We start from the raw sequence: 22173 nt of genomic DNA, 5'->3' as shown, positions 1-22173 counted from the left end.
TTACTATTCCTTCTTACTATTTCTTTGATTCTTCTTTTAGATTTCTTTCTTTTTTTAGTTTTTTCCTAACGAAAGAGATTGTCTATTAATCTCTTTTACTTTCCCGTTCATTTGGTCAAAATATATTCATTATCTATTCAATTATATCTCTTTGTTAATTTGCTATTTTAGGAAGAATCATTAAAAAAGATATTTTTGTCTGTTTCTAATTTCAGACTTGATTAAATTTTGAAGTTCTTGTTTATTAATTCTGCTAATTGTTACTGGTGTTGTAAGTACTTTATTTTTGTTTTATATAACGAACGAAATTTTGTAAGACTTTCTAAATTTAATTATTCGATTTATATTTTTAATATCTTATATCTTATCAACTGACTGACATTGGTTTTCGTTATTTATTCTTCTTTTTTTTTAGTAAGAAGCTTATTCTTCATTTAATAATAGCATTACTTTTATTAATAGAGCAAAACAAAGAATCTCCTTGATAACCTCTATAATATCGTGTTATATTTTTATTATATCTTCAAACAAAAATACAAAGAAACTTTTGTTTATAAATAACATCCATTATCTTTTCAATACTAATATCTTTGTTTCATCTATAAAGTAACTATTACATTTACTCCAAAAATAAAAAAACTATTGTTGAATGGACTACTCTTACTTGTGACACAATTATACAACACTATGAAATTATCTTAATGAACAACTTATTTAAAAATAATTTTATTATTAAACACTCAAAATCATTCTGTTTCAACTCTCTTTTTATTTAAATTTTTTTTACTTATAAATTTTTGTATTGAAACTAAACACCCTGTATAACTATGTTTAGAATATTATAAACTAAACTAATATTTAAAGTTTTTGTTGAAATAAATTTCAAAAAGGATATTATAAAAATTCTTATACAGTAATAAATCAAAGATAATATTAGTAATGTTCTTTTTTTAAAACATTGATAGAGTAACTATTAAATATCATTAATTGAATTATTATGATTCTTAAATTCTTATATAAAACAATATTTTTTATATTAACTTTTTTATTCGAGATTATTTAATATTTCAATCAATGATAGTAATATTTTATTACATCAATTATTTGAAATAAACTGTATATAAGATTAATAATTACTTATATAAATATATACCATTTTATTCATAAATTTTTTATTTGTTCTATTTTTTAAAAATAATTCAACTCTTTATGTTAATAAAAACCCACAAATTTAAATCTTTAAATAAAAGAAATATTACATATTAACTTCTTTATAATGTCTCTTGTATTTATGTACATAAAGAATCTTTTTATTTCTATGTTTTCTTCAAACTTTTTTTGTTTGAGAAGAACTTTTGTATCTAAAGGTATTTTTTATTGTTTCGTTTATTCTTTAAATATAAAAATAAAATAATTCAATTTATAAAGCAAAGTAACTAACAAATTCATATAAAAATTCAAAACAAAAAGTTTTCAAATTACAATAAGGTTTTGACAAATTAAAAATGAACATATTCAATTATATTTCTCTAAGCAAAACTAATAATTAAAAAAAAATAAAGTACATCCCCAAAAAAACCATAGAAAAGTAAAGAAGTTTCAATAAAGAACAACTCTTTTCATTAATGGGTAATATTAATAAAGAGTAATATCTATTATTCTATAAATATCTTTTCAGTTAAAAACTATTTATCAAGACTTATATATGTTTAATTAGCAAAAGTATGTGTCTGTATCATTATTATTAAATAACATATTTCATTATATCATGAAACAATTCTTTTTCAAGAAATCATCATTAAGAAAGAGAGTCTTTAATACCAGTCAAATAATCTCAAGATATTTTTTTAATTAAAATTGAATAATAAAATAATGATATCTTTTTAATTCATAAGTAAATAAAAAAAAAAAGGAAAAGAAAACAATAAAACCCTTTTATTAAAAAAAAAACTGGTATAATCAATAAACTATGCTTAAAAGAATAGAACGAGAACAAAGAAAAGATAATGAAACAGATGTAAAGCCAAAAGCCCCATGGTCAAGGTGTTTGATTTTAGCATCACGTGGAGTATCAGCAAAACAAAGATATTTAATGCAAGACCTTATTTCAATGATTCCACATAATAAAAAAGAACCAAAATTTGATGATAAAAGACATTTTCATGAAATTGCCGAAATATGTGATTTAAGAAATTGTGATACATGCATTTTCTTCGAAAACAGAAAACATACTGATTTATATCTATGGTTTTGTTGTGCACCACATGGACCTTCTATTAAGTTTTTTGTAGAAAATATTACTACTATGTCTAATTTAAAATTAACAGGAAATGCTTTAAAAGGTTCAAGACCCATTATTAGTTTTGGTGCTGAATTTGATTCAAGTAATGAAAATAAAATTATAAAAGAAATACTATCAAAAATTTTCCATGTAGAACAAAATTATCCAAAATCAAAGCCATTTATTGACCATATATTACAATTCTCTATTGTTGATGATCGTATTTGGATGAGAAATTATCAAATTGTTGATGGAAGTGGTAATGAAAAGTTATCTCTTGTTGAAATTGGTCCAAGATACTGTATGAGATGTATCAAAATACTTTCTGGTTGCTTTAGTGGGTCAGTTGTTTATTTAAATGAAAAATATGTTTCTCCTAATGTTATTCGTTCAATGGAACGTCGTGAAGCTCAATTATCTGCTGCTCGTTCTAAACAAATAGCAAAAGAAAAGAGTGAAGAACAAAAGAATATTGTTGAGAAGAAATCATTTTTAGATGAGGTATTTGATAATGAAGTGAAGATTGAAGAAGATGAGAAAGAAAATAAAGAGAGTTCTAATTAATCAATTCAGATTAATTATGAGTAATTTGATTGCTTTTACTATTTTTTGTTATTTTATTTTATTTATAAAAAACCCTCTTTAAAAATGATCAAAATATTCACACATTAAACACTTACTTATGTTAAAGATAAATACATTACTAATTCTGGTATTACTTTCAATTGTAATAGAAGCAAAAACTTTACAATTTTTCCGTCCAAACTATAATAATATGACGCTTAGTATTACTGAAGAAGCAATAGATTATCTCAAAGAAATTCATAGTTTGATTCCTGTTACTGTCATTGGACCAAGAAAATCTGGAAAATCATTTCTATTAAATTCCTTAACGAAAACATCTGGGTTTGAGTTAGGACATGGTTCATTACCTCAAACAAAAGGAATTGAATTTCTTATAAAAAAAATATATAACAAAGAACATGAAGTCATTTATTTTGATACTGAAGGATTATCAAGTAATCCATTAGGATTTGATAAAAACATTGTCTTATTTGGTTTAATGGGAAGTTCTCATTTAATTATTAATGTTAGAAATGAATTATTATTTAATGATGTATTATCTTTATCATTGATGTCTCAATTAGCTCAATATTATCATCAACATCATATCTCTTCATTCCATTTTCCAATATTGACTTGGGTTGTAGAAGATTATAATCAAGTAATGAAAATGAATGAACATGATCTTCTTTTTAATCATTTCTTAAAAGAAAAAGATAATCCTGATAATGAATCATTAATAACTGAATATAATGAAATTATACAAACTATTAAACAACTCTTTCCTGTTCAAAGACTATTTGTCCTTCCTGAACCTATTGATGATCATTATCAATTTACTAATTTGGATAATATTAAATATGATATACTTAATCAACAATATCGTAATAAAATAGAAGAATTAAAACAATGGATTTTTACATCTGAACCATTCAAATTACATGAAATAGTTACAGGTGAACAATATGCAAATTATGCTAAGAATTTTATCAATGAATTAATGAAAGATAAAATAAGTCCATTAGTTTCTCATATTGCTGAATATTTTGGAGAAAGTCTTTTAAAAGAAGTTTTAGATAAATATAATCAACGTATGGGAGCTATTGTATTACCAGCTGATTTAGATTATATTCAAGAAAAGAAGGAATTATATGCTAATGAATCTCTTTCTTTATTTGATAAACAAATGTATGGATTAGATAATCTTTTATCAACACAATCATTACGTACTAAACTCATTAAGTCTATCAATGAATCATTTCAATTATATATATTTTCTAATGAACAACAAAGTCATTCTTTTAATTCAGGTGTTATGGAAGAATCATTAATGATTATTAAAGATAAATCAAAATCAGTAGCTATCACAATGAAAGATGTTGTCTTAAATCATTACCAAAAATATTCTGTTGGTCCAACAAAACAATATTATTTTAAATTATTAAAACGTCAACTTGATCTTATTACTGATGATATGAGATGGGATGTATTAATTAGTGTTTTATTATGTTTATTTATTTCATTCTTAATAATGAAATTTACTAAAATGAATTTCTGTAAATCATTAACTTTAAGTATTATTGCATTTACTATATTAGCCTTATTCATGGTATTTTCAGTATGGCAATTGTCTATATTAGACACTATTAAATTATTATTCTTTGCTATTGTTGGATTATCTCAATCACAACTACTTATCATTCTTACTTGCTTCTGTTGTTTAGTGGTTTTTTCATTTTTTTAAATTAATTAATTAACTTATTCTCTTTATTTTCTTTTTTTTTTCTGAAACAAAAAGAGATAATCTTCAAATCTTTAGAAGTATTGAAACGATGGAAAATATAATGAAATTCCTTCATTTAATGAATGACCTAAAACATATACCAAGAACAGGATGGGTTTATAATAATGTTCCTAACCCTGAAAGTATTAGTGATCATATGTATCGTATGGCTATTTTGGCTATGATTTTTTGCCCAAGCCATTTAGATAGAAATCATGCAATTATGGTTTCCTTATGTCATGATATGGCAGAGGCACTTATTGGAGATATAACACCAAATGACCCAGTTACTCCAGAAGAAAAACATAAACGAGAATTAGTTTGTTAAGAAAGAATGTCCTTATAACGGTGTTAAGTTTTAATTTTTTAGAATGCAATCACAGAAATGAGTAAATTATTACCAAACGAAATTGGTGAAGAGATTAAAAATTGTTGGATTGAATTTGAAGAGAAAAAGACAGAAGTTGCTCAGTTTTGTGCACAATTAGATAAGATAGAAATGTGCATTCAAGCAGATGAATATGAAAAAAAATTTGGATTAGATCTTCATCAGTTCTTTACATCTATGCCAGAAAAACCAATTTCAACTGTTAAACCACTTTGTGAAGAATTAATGAAAGAAAGAAAACAAACTAAATGAATTAAGTATAATGATGTTTATTTTTTTTTTAATAAACCAAAGGTGCAACAATTGCACATTCAATAAGATAAGAAAATCGTAAAATAATCTTTATAATTAATAATCTTAAAAATCAAAATGGAACAAATAACTGAAGAAGCAATTAATCAAAGCATAATTGAACATGATATCAATAAAACAATTCAATTATGTGAGGCATACCTTAAAAATATTGTTGTCCCAGGAAAACAATCAAAAGAAGTTGAAAATGTGTTTATTCATTATCTCCATGCTATGTCAAATACTGGTGAATATGAAAAAATTAAAAAGATGTTTGACCAACTATACAGCAAAATAAGTGATGCTTCAGGTAATGTTGCTATAATGTATATTAATGTTTTAGTTCTTAATGATAAGATAGAAGATGCTGCTACTTTTTCAGCTCATTACTTAATTGAGAAAAAGAGAATAAATGAACTAAGTGAAGAAAAAGAAATTGTTGAAAAGATGATAAATACTTTAAAAGGAATCAAATTAGATAATACTTCTAATCCTCAAATTGTTGAATTAGTAAACCAATTAATAACACAAATATTAAAAGAAGTAGAATGGGAAAATGAAATTAAGACTCAACTTGAAAATGTCTTAAATACTGATCTTGTTCAAGAACAAAAAGATGACGAAGAAACTGAAGAAGAAGAAGAAGAGGATTTAGGCAAATATCTCCAAGTTTCACAAGTTACTTTCTTAAATATTTGGACAAGAAAATTATGGAGAAGTGCTTGTAGTCTTCTTGACTATATAAAAGGTATAATGAGAAAACCAACTTGTAATGAAATAGTAATGATTGGTGTTGGTGCAGCAACAGTAATTGGAGGAATTTATGCCTTAAGAAAAATGAAAAAATAAGTAATTCTTCTTTAAAATGTTTTTAATTTTTAACTTTTTTCTTAAAACAAATACAAAAATTAATGTAACCATAACAATATTAAATTAGTTTATGGATTAAGTCTGATTGGATCACGAGGGAATAATGTGACTTTACGAATATTAGGAATACCAAGATAAAGCATGGTAATACGTTCAAGTCCAATACCACAACCAGCATGTGGCCATGATCCAAATCTGAATGATTCAATATAATCTTTAAGAGTTGCTGGATCAACACCCTTTTCAATACATCTTTTCATTAAGAATTCTGGGTCATGAATACGTTGAGCACCTGAAGTAATTTCTTGACCTCTGACAAAGACATCATAAGAATTAGAATAATTTGGATCATCAATATCTGGCATAGTATAGAATGGTCTAATAGCAGCTGGGAATTTATCAAGAATATAGAAATCAGTATTATACTTAGCTTTAATTAATTCACCAAGCTTAACTTCTTGTGGGGTAGTGAAATCATCATAATCACCAATAGTTTCTCCAGAAGCTCTTAACATTTCAATAGCCTCCTTATAAGTTAATCTTAAGAAAGGTCTATAGATTAAGTCTTCAAATGGATATTGTTTTCTAATAACTTTAAGTTCATCTGGGAATCGTTTTGGAATTTCATCAAAAATAAAGGTAAATAACTTTTCCATAACGTCAATACATTCATGGTAATTTTCAACAATTTCCATTTCAATATCAAGTCCTTCAAATTCGGTTAAATGTCTTCTAGTATTAGAGTTTTCAGCTCTGAAAACAGGTCCAACTTCAAAGACCTTACGGAAGTCTCCCATAATAGCCATTTGTTTATATAATTGTGGTGATTGTGCAAGATATGCCTTTCTATCAAAGTATTTAACTTCAAATATATTACTTCCTCCTTCAGATGAACATCCAATTAATTTTGGTGTATGAATTTCAACAAATTTTTGTGAAGTTAAAAATTCTCTGAATAATCCACAGCAAGCTGATTGAATTCTGAAAATAGCAATATTTGTAACAGTTCTTAAATCTAACATTCTATTATCTAATCTAGTATCTTGTGATACTTTAACATACTTTTGTGCTGAAGCCTTTTCTTTTAATAACTTAGCATATTCATCTTTTAATGGTCTCTTTGTAAGATCTTTTCCTTCATTATCCTTCAAAAATTTAGCAATTTTTTCATCAACTTTAGCAATATCTTCTTCTTGTTTCTTAAAAACAGAACTTGGGAATGTTAAATCTTCAATTTGCATTGGGAGTGGATATTCTGCAAGAGAAACAACTGCAATTGAAGTAACATGAATTTCAACATCTTGTTGAGTGGCTTTTTCAATTGGCTTTTCAACAGCTTTGACAATACCAGTAATATCACAAATTGATTCAGCTGAAATCTTTTGACAAAATTGAACAAATTCTTTAGAAATAGTTTCTGACTTCATAACAAGAGCTTGGCATGTATAAATTCCTTTTCTAAGGAATAAAAATACCATATTTCCTTTACCTCTTACAGCTTGAACACGTGCTCTAATAGTAACTGTTTTTTCTGCCATAGCTGGAACGAGTTCTTCAATTTCAGTATATTTCAATCCTGTTTTATAACATGGTTGAGATTGGTGCATTGGCATAACTTTGAAATTTTCACCTGAGACAAGCTCTGGTGTTTTCAAAAGAACGACTGGTGGGAGTTGTGGTTTCTTTTCTTGAGTAGCTGCCATAATAATTTGTAGTTCAGTTCATCTATGCATAAATAGGGGTTTCTGTTAGTCAGATTATTGATTACTACTTTCCTTGAATTTTTCTTTTTTGTGTCGTTCAAAAAGAACGTGGTTATTTTTCCTTTAAATTACATCTAAATTCTCTAAATTATGCCTTAACGTGGACCTATTTGGTGATTCGTCATCTAAAAGGAGATTTGATTTTTGTTATTAATCACATAAGAAAATTTCATATGAAGAACTAAACAAGTAATGACTGAGGGTCAATTGGAAATTCCATCATTAGGTATTGACGATGCTTGTGTTAATAAAGCATTTGAGGATGCAGAAGGTGATGTTTTTGAATTTGCAAATTTATTAGCCAAACAAGTTGGTCCTTTAGATGATGAAGATGAAATATTGCCAGAACAGATTGTTAGTGATGACGATGACTCTAATACTAAAAATTGGTAACAAACAATGAAAAGATAACAAAAACTAAGTGTCTGATGAATGAATAAGTTTTTTGCTTTTATTTCCTTTTTTAACACTCTTATTAACATCAAATTTTGTTTTTATAAAATAAAAAATCTGCCAATAGAACTTGAAAAGAGATTTAAAAGGAAATGAGAATTGTTCTTCTCATTTTGATTGGGATTTTATTACAATTTGTGACTACAAGTTATTCACCAATACTCTTGTCAGGAGATAAAATGCAAACTGTTATTTTATCTCCACCATTTCAACAATTGGTTGAATCTCCTTGCCATGAAGGAAAACATAAAGGTGTTATTCATGTTTTTAAAAATACCTCAGCAAGAAGAGTTAAGTTGAAGTTGGACTTTTATAATAATCCACCAAATAAACTGGAAGTATATTTATATACCCAAAATAAGTGTATCATCAGAACAATATCAAAATCTCATTTAGCAGAACTTCGTCACGTGGTTCAACCTCATCAAACAATTAGTGTAACAATTATTTCAAGAAATGAAGAAAAAGGATTGGACAATGACTCACGGATTGTTATGCGTGTTCGTTCAAATCAAGTAATTGTGAAAATGCCACAAAATAGAGGTATAACTTGTCCTGATTCTACACCATTATTAGGAGAAAGATATTATCAAGGGAATGGACAAAAATGGTATAGACTGAAAGTAAACAAAGGAGAAGAGAGAATTATCACTACATGTAGTTCATATACAAGAATGCCAGTTAAAATAGAATTATTTGATAATTGTGGAGGCAAACCAATTAAGTATGAGACTATGAAATGTAATAATGAAAATGGTAGAGTAATTCGGTTTAAAGGAAAATATGATGGGAATGTATTTGTCCATGTAACGGCACTGCCAGGAATGAGAAAGAATAAAAAAATTAAAAGTCAAGTAATTAGAAGAGGAAATGGTGGAAAATACATTAGACGATTTTATCAAATGCTTGACAGATATTCTATAGAAAGTTTTAGTGATAAAAATCAAATGTATAATAATGAATGTAATAAGGCAAGGGTGTCAAATAATATGTTTTTATCAGATAAAATTAATTTCATTAGAACTAAAAAGACATTAAATAAGAGTAGTAAGAGATACAAACGATCCGTATGGTATAAAGTATTTGTACCAAGAAGAGGGACTATTAGTGTTAATACTTGTAGCTGGCAAAGTACAGGATCAGCTCATATTGAAGTATTAAAAGACTGCAAAGGGGAAAGTATTTCAGTTGAAAGAGCAAAATGTCAAAATGGACGAAATGAGAGAATAACAATAAGAGGAAAGAATCAATCAAGGTGGGTTTATTTAAGAGTTGAAGAGAATGATGAGAATGATGGAGGAAATGTGATGGTACAAATAAATAGAATTGGGGCTAACAGACAATTTAGGAGAAGGTTCTTCATTCTAAGACCATTCTTCCGTCGAAGGCGGTTTACACTATCTCCAATTTTATGGAAGCGAAGAAACCAAAAGAGACAAATAAAGAAAAACAAAAATAACAAAAAAATAAAGAAGGAAGATATTAAGAAAGAATTAGACAAGAAGAAGAAACAACTAGTTAAAGACTTCGAAAAATCAATTCAGAAGAAAAACCAAGAAATAAGAAATGTTACAACATCTGAAAAGAAAGAATTAATTAAAAGTAGTGAACATCTCAATAAAACACAAACTAAAGAACATCCAACAAAAGAAATACCTAAAGAAAATAATGAAATACATTCAAATAATCATAGTATAATAATGATATTACTTGGAGTTGTTTTAGTAGTATTACTTGGAATTAGTAGTATTATAATAGTAAAATTAATGAAGAAGAAATCAAATTATCAAAGCATTCCTTTATAATATCAACCGTATATTTCCTGTTCTTTGAAAAGATAAATTAAATAAAGAACAAACTCAATTATTCCATTTTTTCTGGTTATTATTATTATTTTTTCAATTTTTAAAAAAAGATGAAGGTAACTTATTAAATGTATTTTAAAATATTGTTATTTAACTCAAGACTATGAAGGCTAGTCAATGTACTTCATCAACTCATTCATAATATTATGAACAAATTCCAATGTATTAAACAATATTGTCATAAGGAATTAATTTCATACTTTTATTAGTTCAATCTTTAAATAAAAATACATTTTAAAAGTTAGAAATTGTTATGATAATACCTTCTTTCTTAAAACTCTAAAGATGATTATTCAATTTTTCACTACTCATTATATATTGTCATTAATTCATTATTCTCACTTACTCTTATAACAACAGTTTTATATTATTTCAAATATATATCCATAAGGTTTGTTTCTTCTCAGAATAATTAAAAATAAAGATATTAAAAAGTCATTGAGTAGAAATAACACTTCTGAATATTTTTAATACTTTTAATTAATTCACATTAATCAAACATATGAGGTTTTATTGGTGTACTAACTGATCTAGCATTATCCCATTCATTGTCTCTTCTTCTTTCATATCTTCTATCTCTTCCTCCAAACCTTCCAGCTCCTCTTCTATTATACCCACCTTTTCTACCTCTTTTTGAGCCAAATGGTTTTCTATACTCTTGTGCTTTTTCTTCTAACCAGTCTGGTATTGTTTGTTTTGCTTCTTCTAATAATGAGACTAATGGTGGTATTAAATTTTGGGTTTTTTCATTAATGAAAGTGATTGCAGTTCCTTTTTTACCAGCCCGTCCAGTTCTTCCAACACGATGGACATAACTCTCAATTTCATTTGGCATATCATAGTTAATGACAACCTCAATGTCTGGAATGTCTAATCCTCTAGAAGCAACATCAGTTGCAACAAGTAGTTGAATAACATTTTCTTTAAATCTTTTCAATGAAAAATCACGATCGGCTTGAGAACGATCTCCATGAATGCTGTCTACTTTATATCCATGATCATATAAGTAATTTTCTAGTATATCAGCACCTCGCTTTGTTTCAACAAAAATAACTGTTTTCTGACCTTTTCCTGCAAATTCTCCTAAAACATCTAAAATTGCTTCTTGTTTTATTTCTTCTTCAACCCATAAAATAATTTGTTGAATTGACTCAACAGTACTTCCTGCTCTTCCAACAGTAATAAAGACATAGTCATCTAAGAAATCTGCAGCAAGTCTTTGAATTTGTTTTGGAAAAGTAGCCGAAAACATTAATGTTTGACGTTTTCCAACAGGTGGCATTTCATTATCTTCACAAATTTCTCTAATTTGTGGTTCAAATCCCATATCAAGCATTCTATCAGCTTCATCAAAAATAAGATATCTAACAGAAGATAATGACACAATTTTCTTCTCAGTAAAATATAATAATCTTCCTGGAGTAGCAACAAGAATGTCACATCCTTTTCCCATTTCTTGAATTTGAGTATATGAATCAGACCCTCCATAAACACATACTGATCTAATTGGGGTATCTTCTGTGAATCTAACTGCTTCTTCATAAATTTGTTGTCCTAATTCTCTTGTTGGTGCAAGAATTAATGCAACAGGAAACACAGTAACTCTATGTGAAAAATTTGATTGTCTTGGCATTGGTGGATTTTTAAGAATATCTGAAATAATTGGAAAAAGGAATGCTGCTGTTTTACCAGATCCAGTTTGTGCACAAGACATTAAATCACGTTTATCTAAAACTATTGGAATAGTTGCTTTTTGGACTGGCATTGGATGATAAAACCCAGCTTTAAAAATGTTATGATCTAATTCTTCACCTAAATCAATATCATAAAATGTTTCTATTGTATCTTTTGGAAGATCTTTTCCTGTAACTTCTATTTCAAGATTTTCATATGAGACAGTTACATCAATCAATTTTTCTCGTTCTTCTTTTGTTTCTTCTAACCATTGATTTCTTTTTTCTAATCTTTTTGGATCTTCTCTAGAATCCCTATAACCATACCATCTATCTTTATTTGTACTTCTATTATTTCTACGTGTAAATGTAGGTGTATCACTTCTATAAATTGTTGATGAACTACGAGATGGTTGAGGAGTTCTTGATGTTATTGGGATATGGTCTGATTTATATGCTCCTTTTTTACTAAAGCATGGACTAATTGGAGTAGGTTCTCCTTTCATTATTGTTGTTTTCTCTTTGTTTCTTAAATGTGGTGGTACGTAAGCCATTCTTTCTTCTAAAAGGTATTTTAGGGTTGTGTCTGTTCCACAATTTTTGAAATCGACGTTGATTTGATGAAAATTTTAGATTTTTCAAATTATGATTATGAAAAAAGAGAGATGAAGAAACAGTACATTCTACATAGGATAAGATTTAAACTATAAAGTATAGATTATCAAGTAAGAGAAGAAGAGTGAAAAGACAAGACAACCCTAGGAGGAAAATAAAAGAGAAGATAAAACTAATATTCAATAAACCATATGAGCACCATTCATAAACCAAAGAAGTCTGCTGTTTCAATTGAAAAGAAAATAGCTACTCAACAAAAGAAAGAACAATTGAAACAAGAAAATGAAATTAAAAAAGAAGAAGAAAACAAGGAAGAAGAAGAACTTGAATCTGCTAGTGATCCACGAGTTGTTAAACATTATGAAGAAGCAGCAGAAATTACTAATGCTGCAATGAAACTTGCTGAATCACTTTGTGTTGATGGTGCAGTTGTTTATGAAGTATGTAAGAAAGTTAATGAATTTATTGATGAAGAAGCAGCTAAAGTCTTTAAGAATGAATATTCATATGAGAAAGGAATTGCATTCCCATGTTGTATTTCATTAAACAATTGTTGTGGATATTTCTGTCCATTAGCTGAAGATAAAACTAGTATGAAAAAAGGAGATTTAGCTAAGATTGAATTAGCAACACATATTTCAGGATTTGTTGCTGAGGCATGTAAAACTATTGTAGTTGGAGAAGAAGCAACAGGAGATAAAGCAACTATTATTGAAGCAGGATATACTGCACTTCAAGAAGTTATTTCAAAACTTCAAGTAGGAGTTAATACATCAGATATTACAACAGTAGTTGATGGAGTTTGTAAGAAATATAATGTTAAAGCATTTGAAAACATTGTTTCCAGAAATATGGAAAGATATATGATTGATGGAAATAAATTTATTCTTAATGTTCCATCTAAATCTGCTGTTGAAGATATGAAAATTGAATTAAATGATGTTTGGAATTTAGATATCATTTTAACTACTGGAGCTGCTAAACCAGTAGAAAAAGAAACTAGAACAACAGTTTATAAGAGAAATATTGATGAAACATATATTCTTAAAATGAGAACATCTGTTCAAATTTTCAGAGAAGTTAATAACAAATATCCTACATTCCCATTCTCTCTTGGAATGCTTGAAAATGAATCTAAAGCTAAGATGGGTATTGTTGAAATGGCAAAACACGATTTAGTTGATTCATATACAGTTGTTTATGAAAAGACTGGATTAGTATCTCAATTTAAAGCAACAATTATTGTTACTGAAAATGGACCAAAAGTATTAACTCCAATTGAAGCTCCAGCTTTCATTAAGAAGAACTGAGTGTGATTTGTTATGAATTTTTTCTTTTTCTTTTTTTATTTAAATGCAAATTAAAATAAAAAATGATTTTATTAATTTTAATTATGTACTAAATTCAAATAAGCTGATAATCCATGAAGAGATGATGTAAAGGTAGTATTACTTTGAAGTTGAGGAGGTGGAAGAGGTTGTAATTCACCAGAACTGATTAAAGTAACTAATTCAGAATTTGAAGAAAATAAGTTGTGAGATAATAAAGAATTAACATAAAATGGAGCAATAATTTCATCCAGACTTTGTTTTAAATTTGATTTAAATATTGAATTTTCAAACTCAGTTAATAATTGTCTTTCCATAGAAGGATTTTCCCATCTTTCATCGTAATATTTAGTGAAGTTTTGTAAATATTGAGCTATTTGTCTAGGGGATTTAATTGTTTGTTTTTTATATGTTTGAGAATAAATGAGAGCGATAGTAGGAATTGCAATCATTAATAATAGAGTTGAAGAAATACCAAAGAAAGTAAATTTAGTTAATGAGGCTAAAGGAATAATAATTAAACAAAGACCAGAGACTAAAATTTTTAAAACTCTCATTATATGAAATAAAATTCCTTTTTGATTAATTCCAGTTAATTGTTGAGCCAAAGGAATTGCCTCAAAGAGTCTAGTAGAAGTTTCATGTGGTAATTCATTATATTTACGATATAATAACCAAGCGTATTTAGTGAAATGATATTTATTTAATAGAATTAAATTTTTACCTAAAAGATGAACATAAAAAGAATGATTTAAAAGAGAAGAAGTAAAGACAAACAAACTAGTAAATGAACTAAAGTATTTTAATAAAGTAAGATACCCATTATAACAAGCAAAAAGAATGTTTAAAGGAAATATATGAAGAAAACGTATTTCATTTGTTTTAGCTTGAATACTAAATAAGTGAGAGAAAGAAGAATGAAAGAAAAATGCAACAATAAGAAAATACATTAAGTTAAATATCAAACAAACTAATTTTTCCATATTTTTTGTAAATTACTATCATGTTGAACATTTCTACAAAAAGTTTCATCAAAGAAAGAAGGAAATAAAATTGATTGAGTAATTTTAATGAGATATTTTGATGGATAATGTTTAAAGAAAGAATATCTATTAAATAACAATGTTAATAAATTATAATTCCATGAAATTGATGAACGAATAATTAAATTAGATTGTGGATCAATTTTATTATTATACATTCGAACAAATGTTTTTCTATTTAATGATGAAGAAGGTGCTATTATTTTTGATATTCCATTCCAATTTCTATTAAAGTCTTGAAAATGATTTATATTATAAAATTCTTTTGCTTCAATAGTATTAGAAGAAAGTAATTTTTTAACAGTGAAATATAGTTGAATAATAATAAAAGGAGAGAAGAATACAACAATACACCAAATACACCAAATTCTAAAACTATCATTTAAAATAAAATAATCAAATAATTCATTTTCTTTTAATTTTGTATTAAACATTTTATTAAAGTCTAATAGTGTAAGAATAATACATACTGTCATTAATATAATTACTTCACTATTTATAAATGATTTATTATATTATATTTTTCTTCTTTAATATTTTTGAAAGAATATTTTGAAAGAACAAACAATAAATGCATTATTTTATCAAATACTAATCCTATATATCCTCCTTTTTTCCATATTAAATATAATTCTTTTAAAGACTCTTCTGATAACATTAATGTTTTTGAATACTTCTTGTTATATAAATTCATTTGAGATGAAATAGAATTATTTAGTTTTAAGTAGAATTTCCTTTTTTTTTAAATAAAATGATATTAAAATGAATTATTTATTTGATTAAAACAACTTCATATAATTTATTCCAAAGCTTCCCTGTCATCAATAATGTTTTTTTATTTGGGTCATAAACCAATCCATTAAATACATCTTCTCCTGGATTTTTATTTATATTACACCAAAATTCACTTATAACATTTCCTGTAATTAAGTCAATAACACAAATAACATCTTCATACCAAATATTAGCAAATATATATCCATTAATATATTCAATATCATTAATTCTATATAATGGTTTATTCCCTCGTTTTACTTTAATTAAATGTTGAATTGTAAATGTCTCTGGATTAACAATATATATTTGATCACTTCCATCACTAATCCCAAGTGATTGATTTATTCGAGTCATTCCCCATCCTTCTTTAATTTGAAACGGTAATCTATAATTCCTGACTTCTTTTAAATTAGAAATATTATATACTTTTACCCATCTATTTTTCCATGTTAATTGAAATAATTCATTATTTATAATAGCTATTCCTTCTCCAAAGAAACTATTAGGTAATTTAGTTTTACGTATTGTTTTACCTGTTATTTTATTTACAATTCTTATTGAAGATTTTCCATATAATCCTGTTGATTCAAATAATGTATTATTTAATATGGCTAATCCTTGTGTAAATGAATGTGGATTATGTGGATATGAATGAATAATATTCATTCCTTTAAATAATTCACTTTCATAATTCACAGTAATACATTGTTTTATTTCAACAGATAAAGTGAATTGAATAAAAAACATAATGTATAATAACTTTGGAATCATTAAGATATTATATTTTTTAGTTTGTTTTTTTATTATCTTTTTTACCTTCAAAATACTTATCAGAAATGCCAAAACAACATAAATCACTTTCTTCTTCCTCTCTTTCATTAAATGAAAAGGCGGCAAAATTTAAACCTATCAAAGACGAAATTAAAAATGAAAATATTCATCAAACTCCAAGTAAAGAAAATGCAATTGATCTTCCATTAACTAAAAGACTATTTGTTGGTGGAATAGATAAATCAATAACTGAACAACAAATTAAAGAACGTTTTATTAATTATGGAAAAGTACTTTCAATCCAAATTATTAATAAACCGTGGAAAGATTCATTATTTGCATACGTTGAATTAAAAGCAAAAAATGAATTATTATTGCATCAATGTCTTTCTACTTTAAATATGTTAACTTGGAAAGGATTAAAATTTAGAGTAGAATATGCTAATCCTAATATATTAGATAAATACAAACAAGAAAGAATTCAATTACATCTTGATAGAAAAATTAAAATTAAAGAAAGACAAGATGAAAAAGCAAGAAAAAGAAAACAACTTAAAGCTTGTAAGAAAATTATTGATAAAGGGTTTTACAAACATTAAATATCTCTGACTTAATTGATTATTTTTGATTTCTTTATTAAAATTCTAAGAAAGTGAATAAAAAACCATCTTTATTTCTTTAAACTGGAATGAAAAACATATTCTTGTTAGTTATCTAAATAATTTAATCACACTTACTCATTACTTTATATTGGTAAAAGGATATATTAATTATTGTGATGGATATCGCTAATATAAATAAACATCAATATAACTTACTTAACATATTTTAATAACAAAAAATAATTCCCTCTTATTTTCATTGCTCTTTAAATACAAAAAGTCATAAGAAAATAGATAAAATCATTTCAAAGTAGTAACAATTCATTTATTCTTTGAACTAAATTGCCTAATAAATAAAATATACATCTCAGTAAGAATAATCAATTTCTGTCTTAAATTAAATTAATTTATAATCTAAAGTAGAAATATAAAATAAAACTATAGTTTAAATTTCTTGAACTTTTTAGTCATTTAAAAAAAATAAAAAATAAAAAAACACAAAGTAATTAATTACTGTTATTAAAGAGAAATAAGTTTTATTGACTTTCTTGATAAATATTATTTGATAAATTTGTTCATTGTTTATTTGTTTCTTTATTCTTTAAAAACTTCTACCTCTCATTGTTTCATTGTTAAACATTCACATAATAAGGTTCAATTGTTTTAAAAAACATTGGTGAAGAATTATCATCTTCAATGTGAAAAGAAGAATAAAAAGATTTTATGTCAGTGAAAAATAAAGAAAAGGATTTAGGCTCTTCTTCTGTACTTGAAACAGAATTATCACAAATATCAGTTTCAAAAGATGATTCATTTTGTATTATAATTTCAGTCACAAAGGAGAATGTGACATAAATAAAGGTATTTGTCTCAATTACTCTTTCTTGTTGGATTTGATTACCATTTATAAAGAATTTTATACTTGTTTTATTGATTTTATTTTCAGGAAATTGAGATTGAATTTGGTTAATGATTGTTACTTTAATAACACTAAAACGATTATCTTCAATAAATAATGGCAAAAAGTCAGTCATTGAGTTTGTTTTATAAAATATGATGATTGGTGTCATGGTTTTGTGTTTGTTCATTTCTCAGTTTGTTTAAATATCTTGGTTTATTTTCATCACAAGATGAATGACAAACTTCATCAGTTGAAACGTCAATGAATATAATTTGATATATAAAACATTATTTTTCAATAAACCCTAAAAAAATAAAAGAAGAAAGAAAAGATAACAAAAAAACAGATAATGAGAATTGAGAAGTGTTACTTCTGTGGTGCAAATATTTATCCAGGACATGGGATGATGTTTGTAAGAAATGATGCAAAAGTATTTTGGTTTTGTAGATCGAAATGTCATAAAAGTTTCAAGATGAAGAGAAATCCACGTAAATTCAAATGGACAAAAGCATACCGAATGACAACAGGAAGAGAAATGACAGTAGATAAAACACTCGATTTTGAGATGAAAAGAAATAGACCTGTACGTTATAATAGAGAGCTTTATGCAAAAACAATTATTGCTATGAAACGTATTGAAGAAATTCGTCAACGAAGAAAGTTAAGTCATTACATTGACCGTATTAGAGAAGGAAAACAAAATGAAATGAAACAACGACTAGCTCTTATTGAACGACATAAAGATGTTTTACCATTATTAAAATTAAGAGCACGAAAAGCTACTATTCCTGCTTATACTCAAAATCTTAAACGTAAAGCATTATTGAATAAAACAAAAACAAGTAGTATATCTGAGAAAGAAGCTAATAAACACATGGATGAAGCTTAAGTAATAATGATACATTGATAAGAAGAGGTGTAACTGATTGATTTTCTTTTATTTATTATACGAAATTTTTAATTAATATAAGAGAAGTTTTAAAAAAAAACAAAGAAAAAACAACTAAGAAAGAATTACATAATTCTAACATGGAAAATAAACCACAAAAAGATATTTTTGAAGACATGAGACCAAAATTAAAACCTATTGAAAATAGTGATAGAAGAAAAAGATTATATGTTATTCAATTAAATAAAATGCTTGTTGAACATTTTAGAAAAGGAAATAATCTTAATGATTCAATTGGACTTAATCAATATGGTGAATTAGTAGAATTAAGTATAGAAGATGAACAAACAAAGAAAAAGTATGATTTATTTAAAACACAATGTAAAGACCCAATTTTTATTCTTAAACAAACAAATCAAGCATTTAAAAATTATGGAAAATCAGAAATGTATTTAAAACCAATAGTTAGAAGAAATGATATTATAATAAAACAACAAAAACCAAAATTAGTCATTAATGATGAAAGTTCAGAAGATGAAATTCCACATAAACCAATTAATATTTATAGAAAAAGAGAAGATACTATTGTTGATAAAAGAGTTAGAATGAATGAAACTGAATTAACAGATAGAATATTATCAATGTTTAAGATTAAACCAACATATACATTTAATATGTTAAACTTAGAATTAAAACAACCAGAACAATATTTAAAAGAACAACTTAAAAAGATTTGTGATTTAGTTCAATCACCAACATCAAGTATGAAAGAATATCAACTTAAGAAAGATTATCAATAATTAATTCATATTTAATTTTATTCTTTTATTTATTATTAATACAAATAAATTATTATTAAATGAATAAAAATCAATCAAATTAATAGATACTCTTTTTATCTCCAATCGTGTGTTCCAGCTGTTCTTTTTCCAGCTAATAACCATTTTGGACGTTCAATATCATGTTTTCTATCTGATTCACCAGTCCTACTTTGTCGATGTAAAGCATCAATTGCTTTTCTACGTAATCTTTCTGCTTTGTCTCTCATTTCTTGTCGTGGCATTGAATGTTCTTCTCCTTTTCTAATTAAGGAATTAGACCTACTTCGTTTTCTACTATTTGATCTACCTCTTTTATCATCAGTTTCTTCTTCTTCCATAAATGGAACATCTCTTCCTCTTTTAACACTTTTAGTTCTACTTCTTGATTTACTTTTAGCTAATTTTGATGTTTCATGTGCTGTTTCTGTATCTATACCTAAATCTTCTAAATGTTCTTTTAATTCATTTCTACTTCTTCCTCTAGTCATATTTTCAATTCTATTATTTTCATTTCCTTTCTTTGCTTTACTAACTGCTTTTAACACTCCTTGTGCTTCAACAATCTCTTCATATAATTTTTGATCTTCTTCACTTAATTTCATTGAATCATCAAATTCCATAGTAGCTGTAAGTAATTGTTCTTGTTCTTCTTTTTCTAATTCTTCTAATTTCTTTTCAATATCTGGATCAACATAATCTGCAATATTCATACCATCTACAATTTCTGGAATAACATCATATCTCCATTCATCATTATCCAAAATATATTTTTCTCTTTCTTTCATATATTCTGACCATGGAATTTCTCCTCGTTCATATGCTTCAAAGTCATGTTGATATTTAATTAATTCTTTTTGACATTGTGTCATTTCTGGTTCAATTTCATCAGTTTCCATTTCTTTTATGACTGGAGCTGCAACAGCAGGTCTTGCAATATCATCTCTTTTCTTTGGCATAGTGACTCTTAATTTATTTAACAATAATTCTCCTTTCTTTCCACTAAATCGATCTTGAGCTACTGTTTCTTTCAATAATCCACATGCTTTTGTTTTTAATTCTCCATAAAGTTCTGGTTTATAACATGAACATTCACAACATAATGTTGACATTCCTTTAATTTCTTCAATAATTTTTCTTTCTTCTTCTTCTAATTGATTGATTGGACAAATATCAATTTTATTTAATACAAGAACAACAGGTTTTTGACTAAATAATGGTCTCATTGTTTTAAATAATTGTGCTTGTTGTTGAATAGTATATCCACAACTTCCACTAACATCCATAAGATATAATACACAACATGGTAAATGTGCAAGTGCTGTTATGGATTGCATTTCAATAACATTTCTTTCTTCTAATGGATGGTCAAGAATACCTGGTGTATCAATTACTTGCCATTGTGTATAATTAAAATCAGTATGTCCAATAAATAATGATTTAGTAGTAAATGCGTATGGTTGAACATCAACATTTGCATTTGTAATAACATTCATTAATGATGATTTTCCAACATTTGGAAATCCTGCAAGAATTAATGATTTTGAAACTGGATCAATACTTGGAAGTCTTCCTAAATGTTGTCTTACTTGTTCTAAATATGCAAGTGATGCACTTTGTTGTTTAATAACAGATGTCATACGACCAAGAGCAGCACGTTTTAATTGTTTACATCGGTATAATGAATCTGCATATTTCAAATATTTACAATATTCGGTTCCAATTGAATCAATTAATTTCTTTGCAATAGAAAGTTGTGCTAATGCAAGTTTATAATGATCTCTATCATAGAGAACATTCAATAAATCTCCATAAAATGGATGAAGATCATCAAGTAATGGAAACTCATCTAATATTAATGCTAATTTATCATGATATGATTGTGAACAATATTTAACCTTTCTCATATAAAATGCACGAATTCGATGGATAGCATATTGTTTATGAACAACAGTTGGAGTATGTTTATTAGTCCCACTAAGTACTACATCTTGTAATTCATTTGATGTAGGAACAGGCGTAATTTTTTTAAATGTATACAATGGCATGGTACTGAATTTACTCTATTATCTTTTTTTTTGTTTTAAGGGTAAATCTTTTTTCTTTTTCTTTTTTAAACCCTGTTTCTCTATTTTTATCTCGTTTCATATTTCCTTTTTTTTTATTATTCTTTATAGTTTCTTCTTTTGACGTTTTCCTTTTAACTTGTCTATTCTAACCTTTCAGTACTGTCTTTATGGAATTAGTGTTACGTCACATGAATTGTTGTTATTTTCTAGCATTTTGACTCTTCGCTATTTTGTCAATTCTTTAATCTTATTAAATCTTTCTTTTTTTAAAACAAACATGAAGCCGTGCAACACATTTCGTCAAGTCATGATAAACATATTGTTTGATTGTTGATAAATCATTCACATTTCTCCCAGCATATAATGGAGATGATACTCCGCATTGTTTAAGTATTATCGTTGCATTTGGTGTTATTTCTTTATTAGTCT

The 22173-nt window shown here is 26.3% G+C and overlaps 16 protein-coding genes across 16 annotated transcripts; 9 read left to right on the top strand and 7 right to left on the bottom strand.

The window, feature by feature from the left end:
- Positions 1–1969: 1969 nt before the first annotated feature.
- EHI_175090 (ribosome biogenesis protein, putative) lies at positions 1970–2870 on the top strand (the record flags this gene model as incomplete). Its single annotated transcript, XM_644806.2, has 1 exon — positions 1970–2870. The coding sequence occupies one exon, from the start codon at positions 1970–1972 to the stop codon at positions 2843–2845; it is 876 nt and encodes a 291-aa protein (XP_649898.1). The 3' UTR covers positions 2846–2870.
- A 93-nt stretch (positions 2871–2963) lies between these two features.
- On the top strand, positions 2964–4589 carry EHI_175080 (guanylate binding protein, putative; the record flags this gene model as incomplete). Its single annotated transcript, XM_644805.1, has 1 exon — positions 2964–4589. One exon carries the CDS (start codon positions 2964–2966, stop codon positions 4587–4589), a length of 1626 nt encoding a protein of 541 aa, XP_649897.1.
- Positions 4590–4677: 88 nt separating this feature from the next.
- On the top strand, positions 4678–5268 carry EHI_175070 (metal dependent phosphohydrolase, putative; the record flags this gene model as incomplete). The annotated part of the gene is made up of 2 exons (XM_644804.1): positions 4678–4947; positions 4999–5268. 2 exons carry the CDS (start codon positions 4678–4680, stop codon positions 5266–5268), a joined length of 540 nt encoding a protein of 179 aa, XP_649896.1.
- Positions 5269–5385: 117 nt separating this feature from the next.
- EHI_175060 (uncharacterized protein) lies at positions 5386–6156 on the top strand (the record flags this gene model as incomplete). Its single annotated transcript, XM_644803.1, has 1 exon — positions 5386–6156. One exon carries the CDS (start codon positions 5386–5388, stop codon positions 6154–6156), a length of 771 nt encoding a protein of 256 aa, XP_649895.1.
- A 72-nt stretch (positions 6157–6228) lies between these two features.
- On the bottom strand, positions 6229–7880 carry EHI_175050 (aspartyl-tRNA synthetase, putative; the record flags this gene model as incomplete). Its single annotated transcript, XM_644802.2, has 1 exon — positions 6229–7880. The coding sequence occupies one exon, from the start codon at positions 7878–7880 to the stop codon at positions 6246–6248; it is 1635 nt and encodes a 544-aa protein (XP_649894.1). The 3' UTR covers positions 6229–6245.
- Positions 7881–8485: 605 nt separating this feature from the next.
- EHI_175040 (uncharacterized protein) lies at positions 8486–10198 on the top strand (the record flags this gene model as incomplete). Its single annotated transcript, XM_644801.1, has 1 exon — positions 8486–10198. The coding sequence occupies one exon, from the start codon at positions 8486–8488 to the stop codon at positions 10196–10198; it is 1713 nt and encodes a 570-aa protein (XP_649893.1).
- Positions 10199–10748: 550 nt separating this feature from the next.
- Positions 10749–12485, bottom strand: EHI_175030 (DEAD/DEAH box helicase, putative; the record flags this gene model as incomplete). The annotated part of the gene is made up of 1 exon (XM_648238.1): positions 10749–12485. One exon carries the CDS (start codon positions 12483–12485, stop codon positions 10749–10751), a length of 1737 nt encoding a protein of 578 aa, XP_653330.1.
- A 252-nt stretch (positions 12486–12737) lies between these two features.
- Positions 12738–13871, top strand: EHI_175020 (peptidase, putative; the record flags this gene model as incomplete). Its single annotated transcript, XM_644799.2, has 1 exon — positions 12738–13871. One exon carries the CDS (start codon positions 12738–12740, stop codon positions 13854–13856), a length of 1119 nt encoding a protein of 372 aa, XP_649891.1. The 3' UTR covers positions 13857–13871.
- A 62-nt stretch (positions 13872–13933) lies between these two features.
- On the bottom strand, positions 13934–14824 carry EHI_175010 (uncharacterized protein; the record flags this gene model as incomplete). Its single annotated transcript, XM_648240.1, has 1 exon — positions 13934–14824. The coding sequence occupies one exon, from the start codon at positions 14822–14824 to the stop codon at positions 13934–13936; it is 891 nt and encodes a 296-aa protein (XP_653332.1).
- Positions 14825–14844: 20 nt separating this feature from the next.
- EHI_175000 (uncharacterized protein) lies at positions 14845–15575 on the bottom strand (the record flags this gene model as incomplete). The annotated part of the gene is made up of 2 exons (XM_648241.2): positions 14845–15409; positions 15484–15575. The coding sequence occupies 2 exons, from the start codon at positions 15573–15575 to the stop codon at positions 14845–14847; spliced, it is 657 nt and encodes a 218-aa protein (XP_653333.2).
- Positions 15576–15688: 113 nt separating this feature from the next.
- On the bottom strand, positions 15689–16465 carry EHI_174990 (glutamine cyclotransferase, putative; the record flags this gene model as incomplete). Its single annotated transcript, XM_648242.1, has 1 exon — positions 15689–16465. The coding sequence occupies one exon, from the start codon at positions 16463–16465 to the stop codon at positions 15689–15691; it is 777 nt and encodes a 258-aa protein (XP_653334.1).
- Positions 16466–16530: 65 nt separating this feature from the next.
- EHI_174980 (RNA recognition motif domain containing protein) lies at positions 16531–17064 on the top strand (the record flags this gene model as incomplete). The annotated part of the gene is made up of 1 exon (XM_648243.1): positions 16531–17064. The coding sequence occupies one exon, from the start codon at positions 16531–16533 to the stop codon at positions 17062–17064; it is 534 nt and encodes a 177-aa protein (XP_653335.1).
- A 635-nt stretch (positions 17065–17699) lies between these two features.
- On the bottom strand, positions 17700–18137 carry EHI_174970 (uncharacterized protein; the record flags this gene model as incomplete). Its single annotated transcript, XM_648244.1, has 1 exon — positions 17700–18137. The coding sequence occupies one exon, from the start codon at positions 18135–18137 to the stop codon at positions 17700–17702; it is 438 nt and encodes a 145-aa protein (XP_653336.1).
- Positions 18138–18317: 180 nt separating this feature from the next.
- Positions 18318–18857, top strand: EHI_174960 (60S ribosomal protein L24, putative; the record flags this gene model as incomplete). Its single annotated transcript, XM_648245.1, has 1 exon — positions 18318–18857. The coding sequence occupies one exon, from the start codon at positions 18318–18320 to the stop codon at positions 18855–18857; it is 540 nt and encodes a 179-aa protein (XP_653337.1).
- A 140-nt stretch (positions 18858–18997) lies between these two features.
- Positions 18998–19674, top strand: EHI_174950 (uncharacterized protein; the record flags this gene model as incomplete). Its single annotated transcript, XM_647297.2, has 1 exon — positions 18998–19674. The coding sequence occupies one exon, from the start codon at positions 18998–19000 to the stop codon at positions 19655–19657; it is 660 nt and encodes a 219-aa protein (XP_652389.1). The 3' UTR covers positions 19658–19674.
- Positions 19675–19752: 78 nt separating this feature from the next.
- Positions 19753–21723, bottom strand: EHI_174940 (nucleolar GTP-binding protein 1, putative; the record flags this gene model as incomplete). Its single annotated transcript, XM_648247.1, has 1 exon — positions 19753–21723. One exon carries the CDS (start codon positions 21721–21723, stop codon positions 19753–19755), a length of 1971 nt encoding a protein of 656 aa, XP_653339.1.
- Between the last annotated feature and the right edge of the window lie 450 nt (positions 21724–22173).

The sequence above is a fragment of the Entamoeba histolytica genome, genomic scaffold, assembly GCF_000208925.1.
Source record: "Entamoeba histolytica HM-1:IMSS scf_1104750518925 genomic scaffold, whole genome shotgun sequence".
In the NCBI taxonomy this organism is placed as follows: Eukaryota; Evosea; order Mastigamoebida; family Endamoebidae; genus Entamoeba; species Entamoeba histolytica.
Note: the sequence above shows the minus strand (reverse complement) of the source record. Positions and strands in the feature narration are given on the sequence as shown.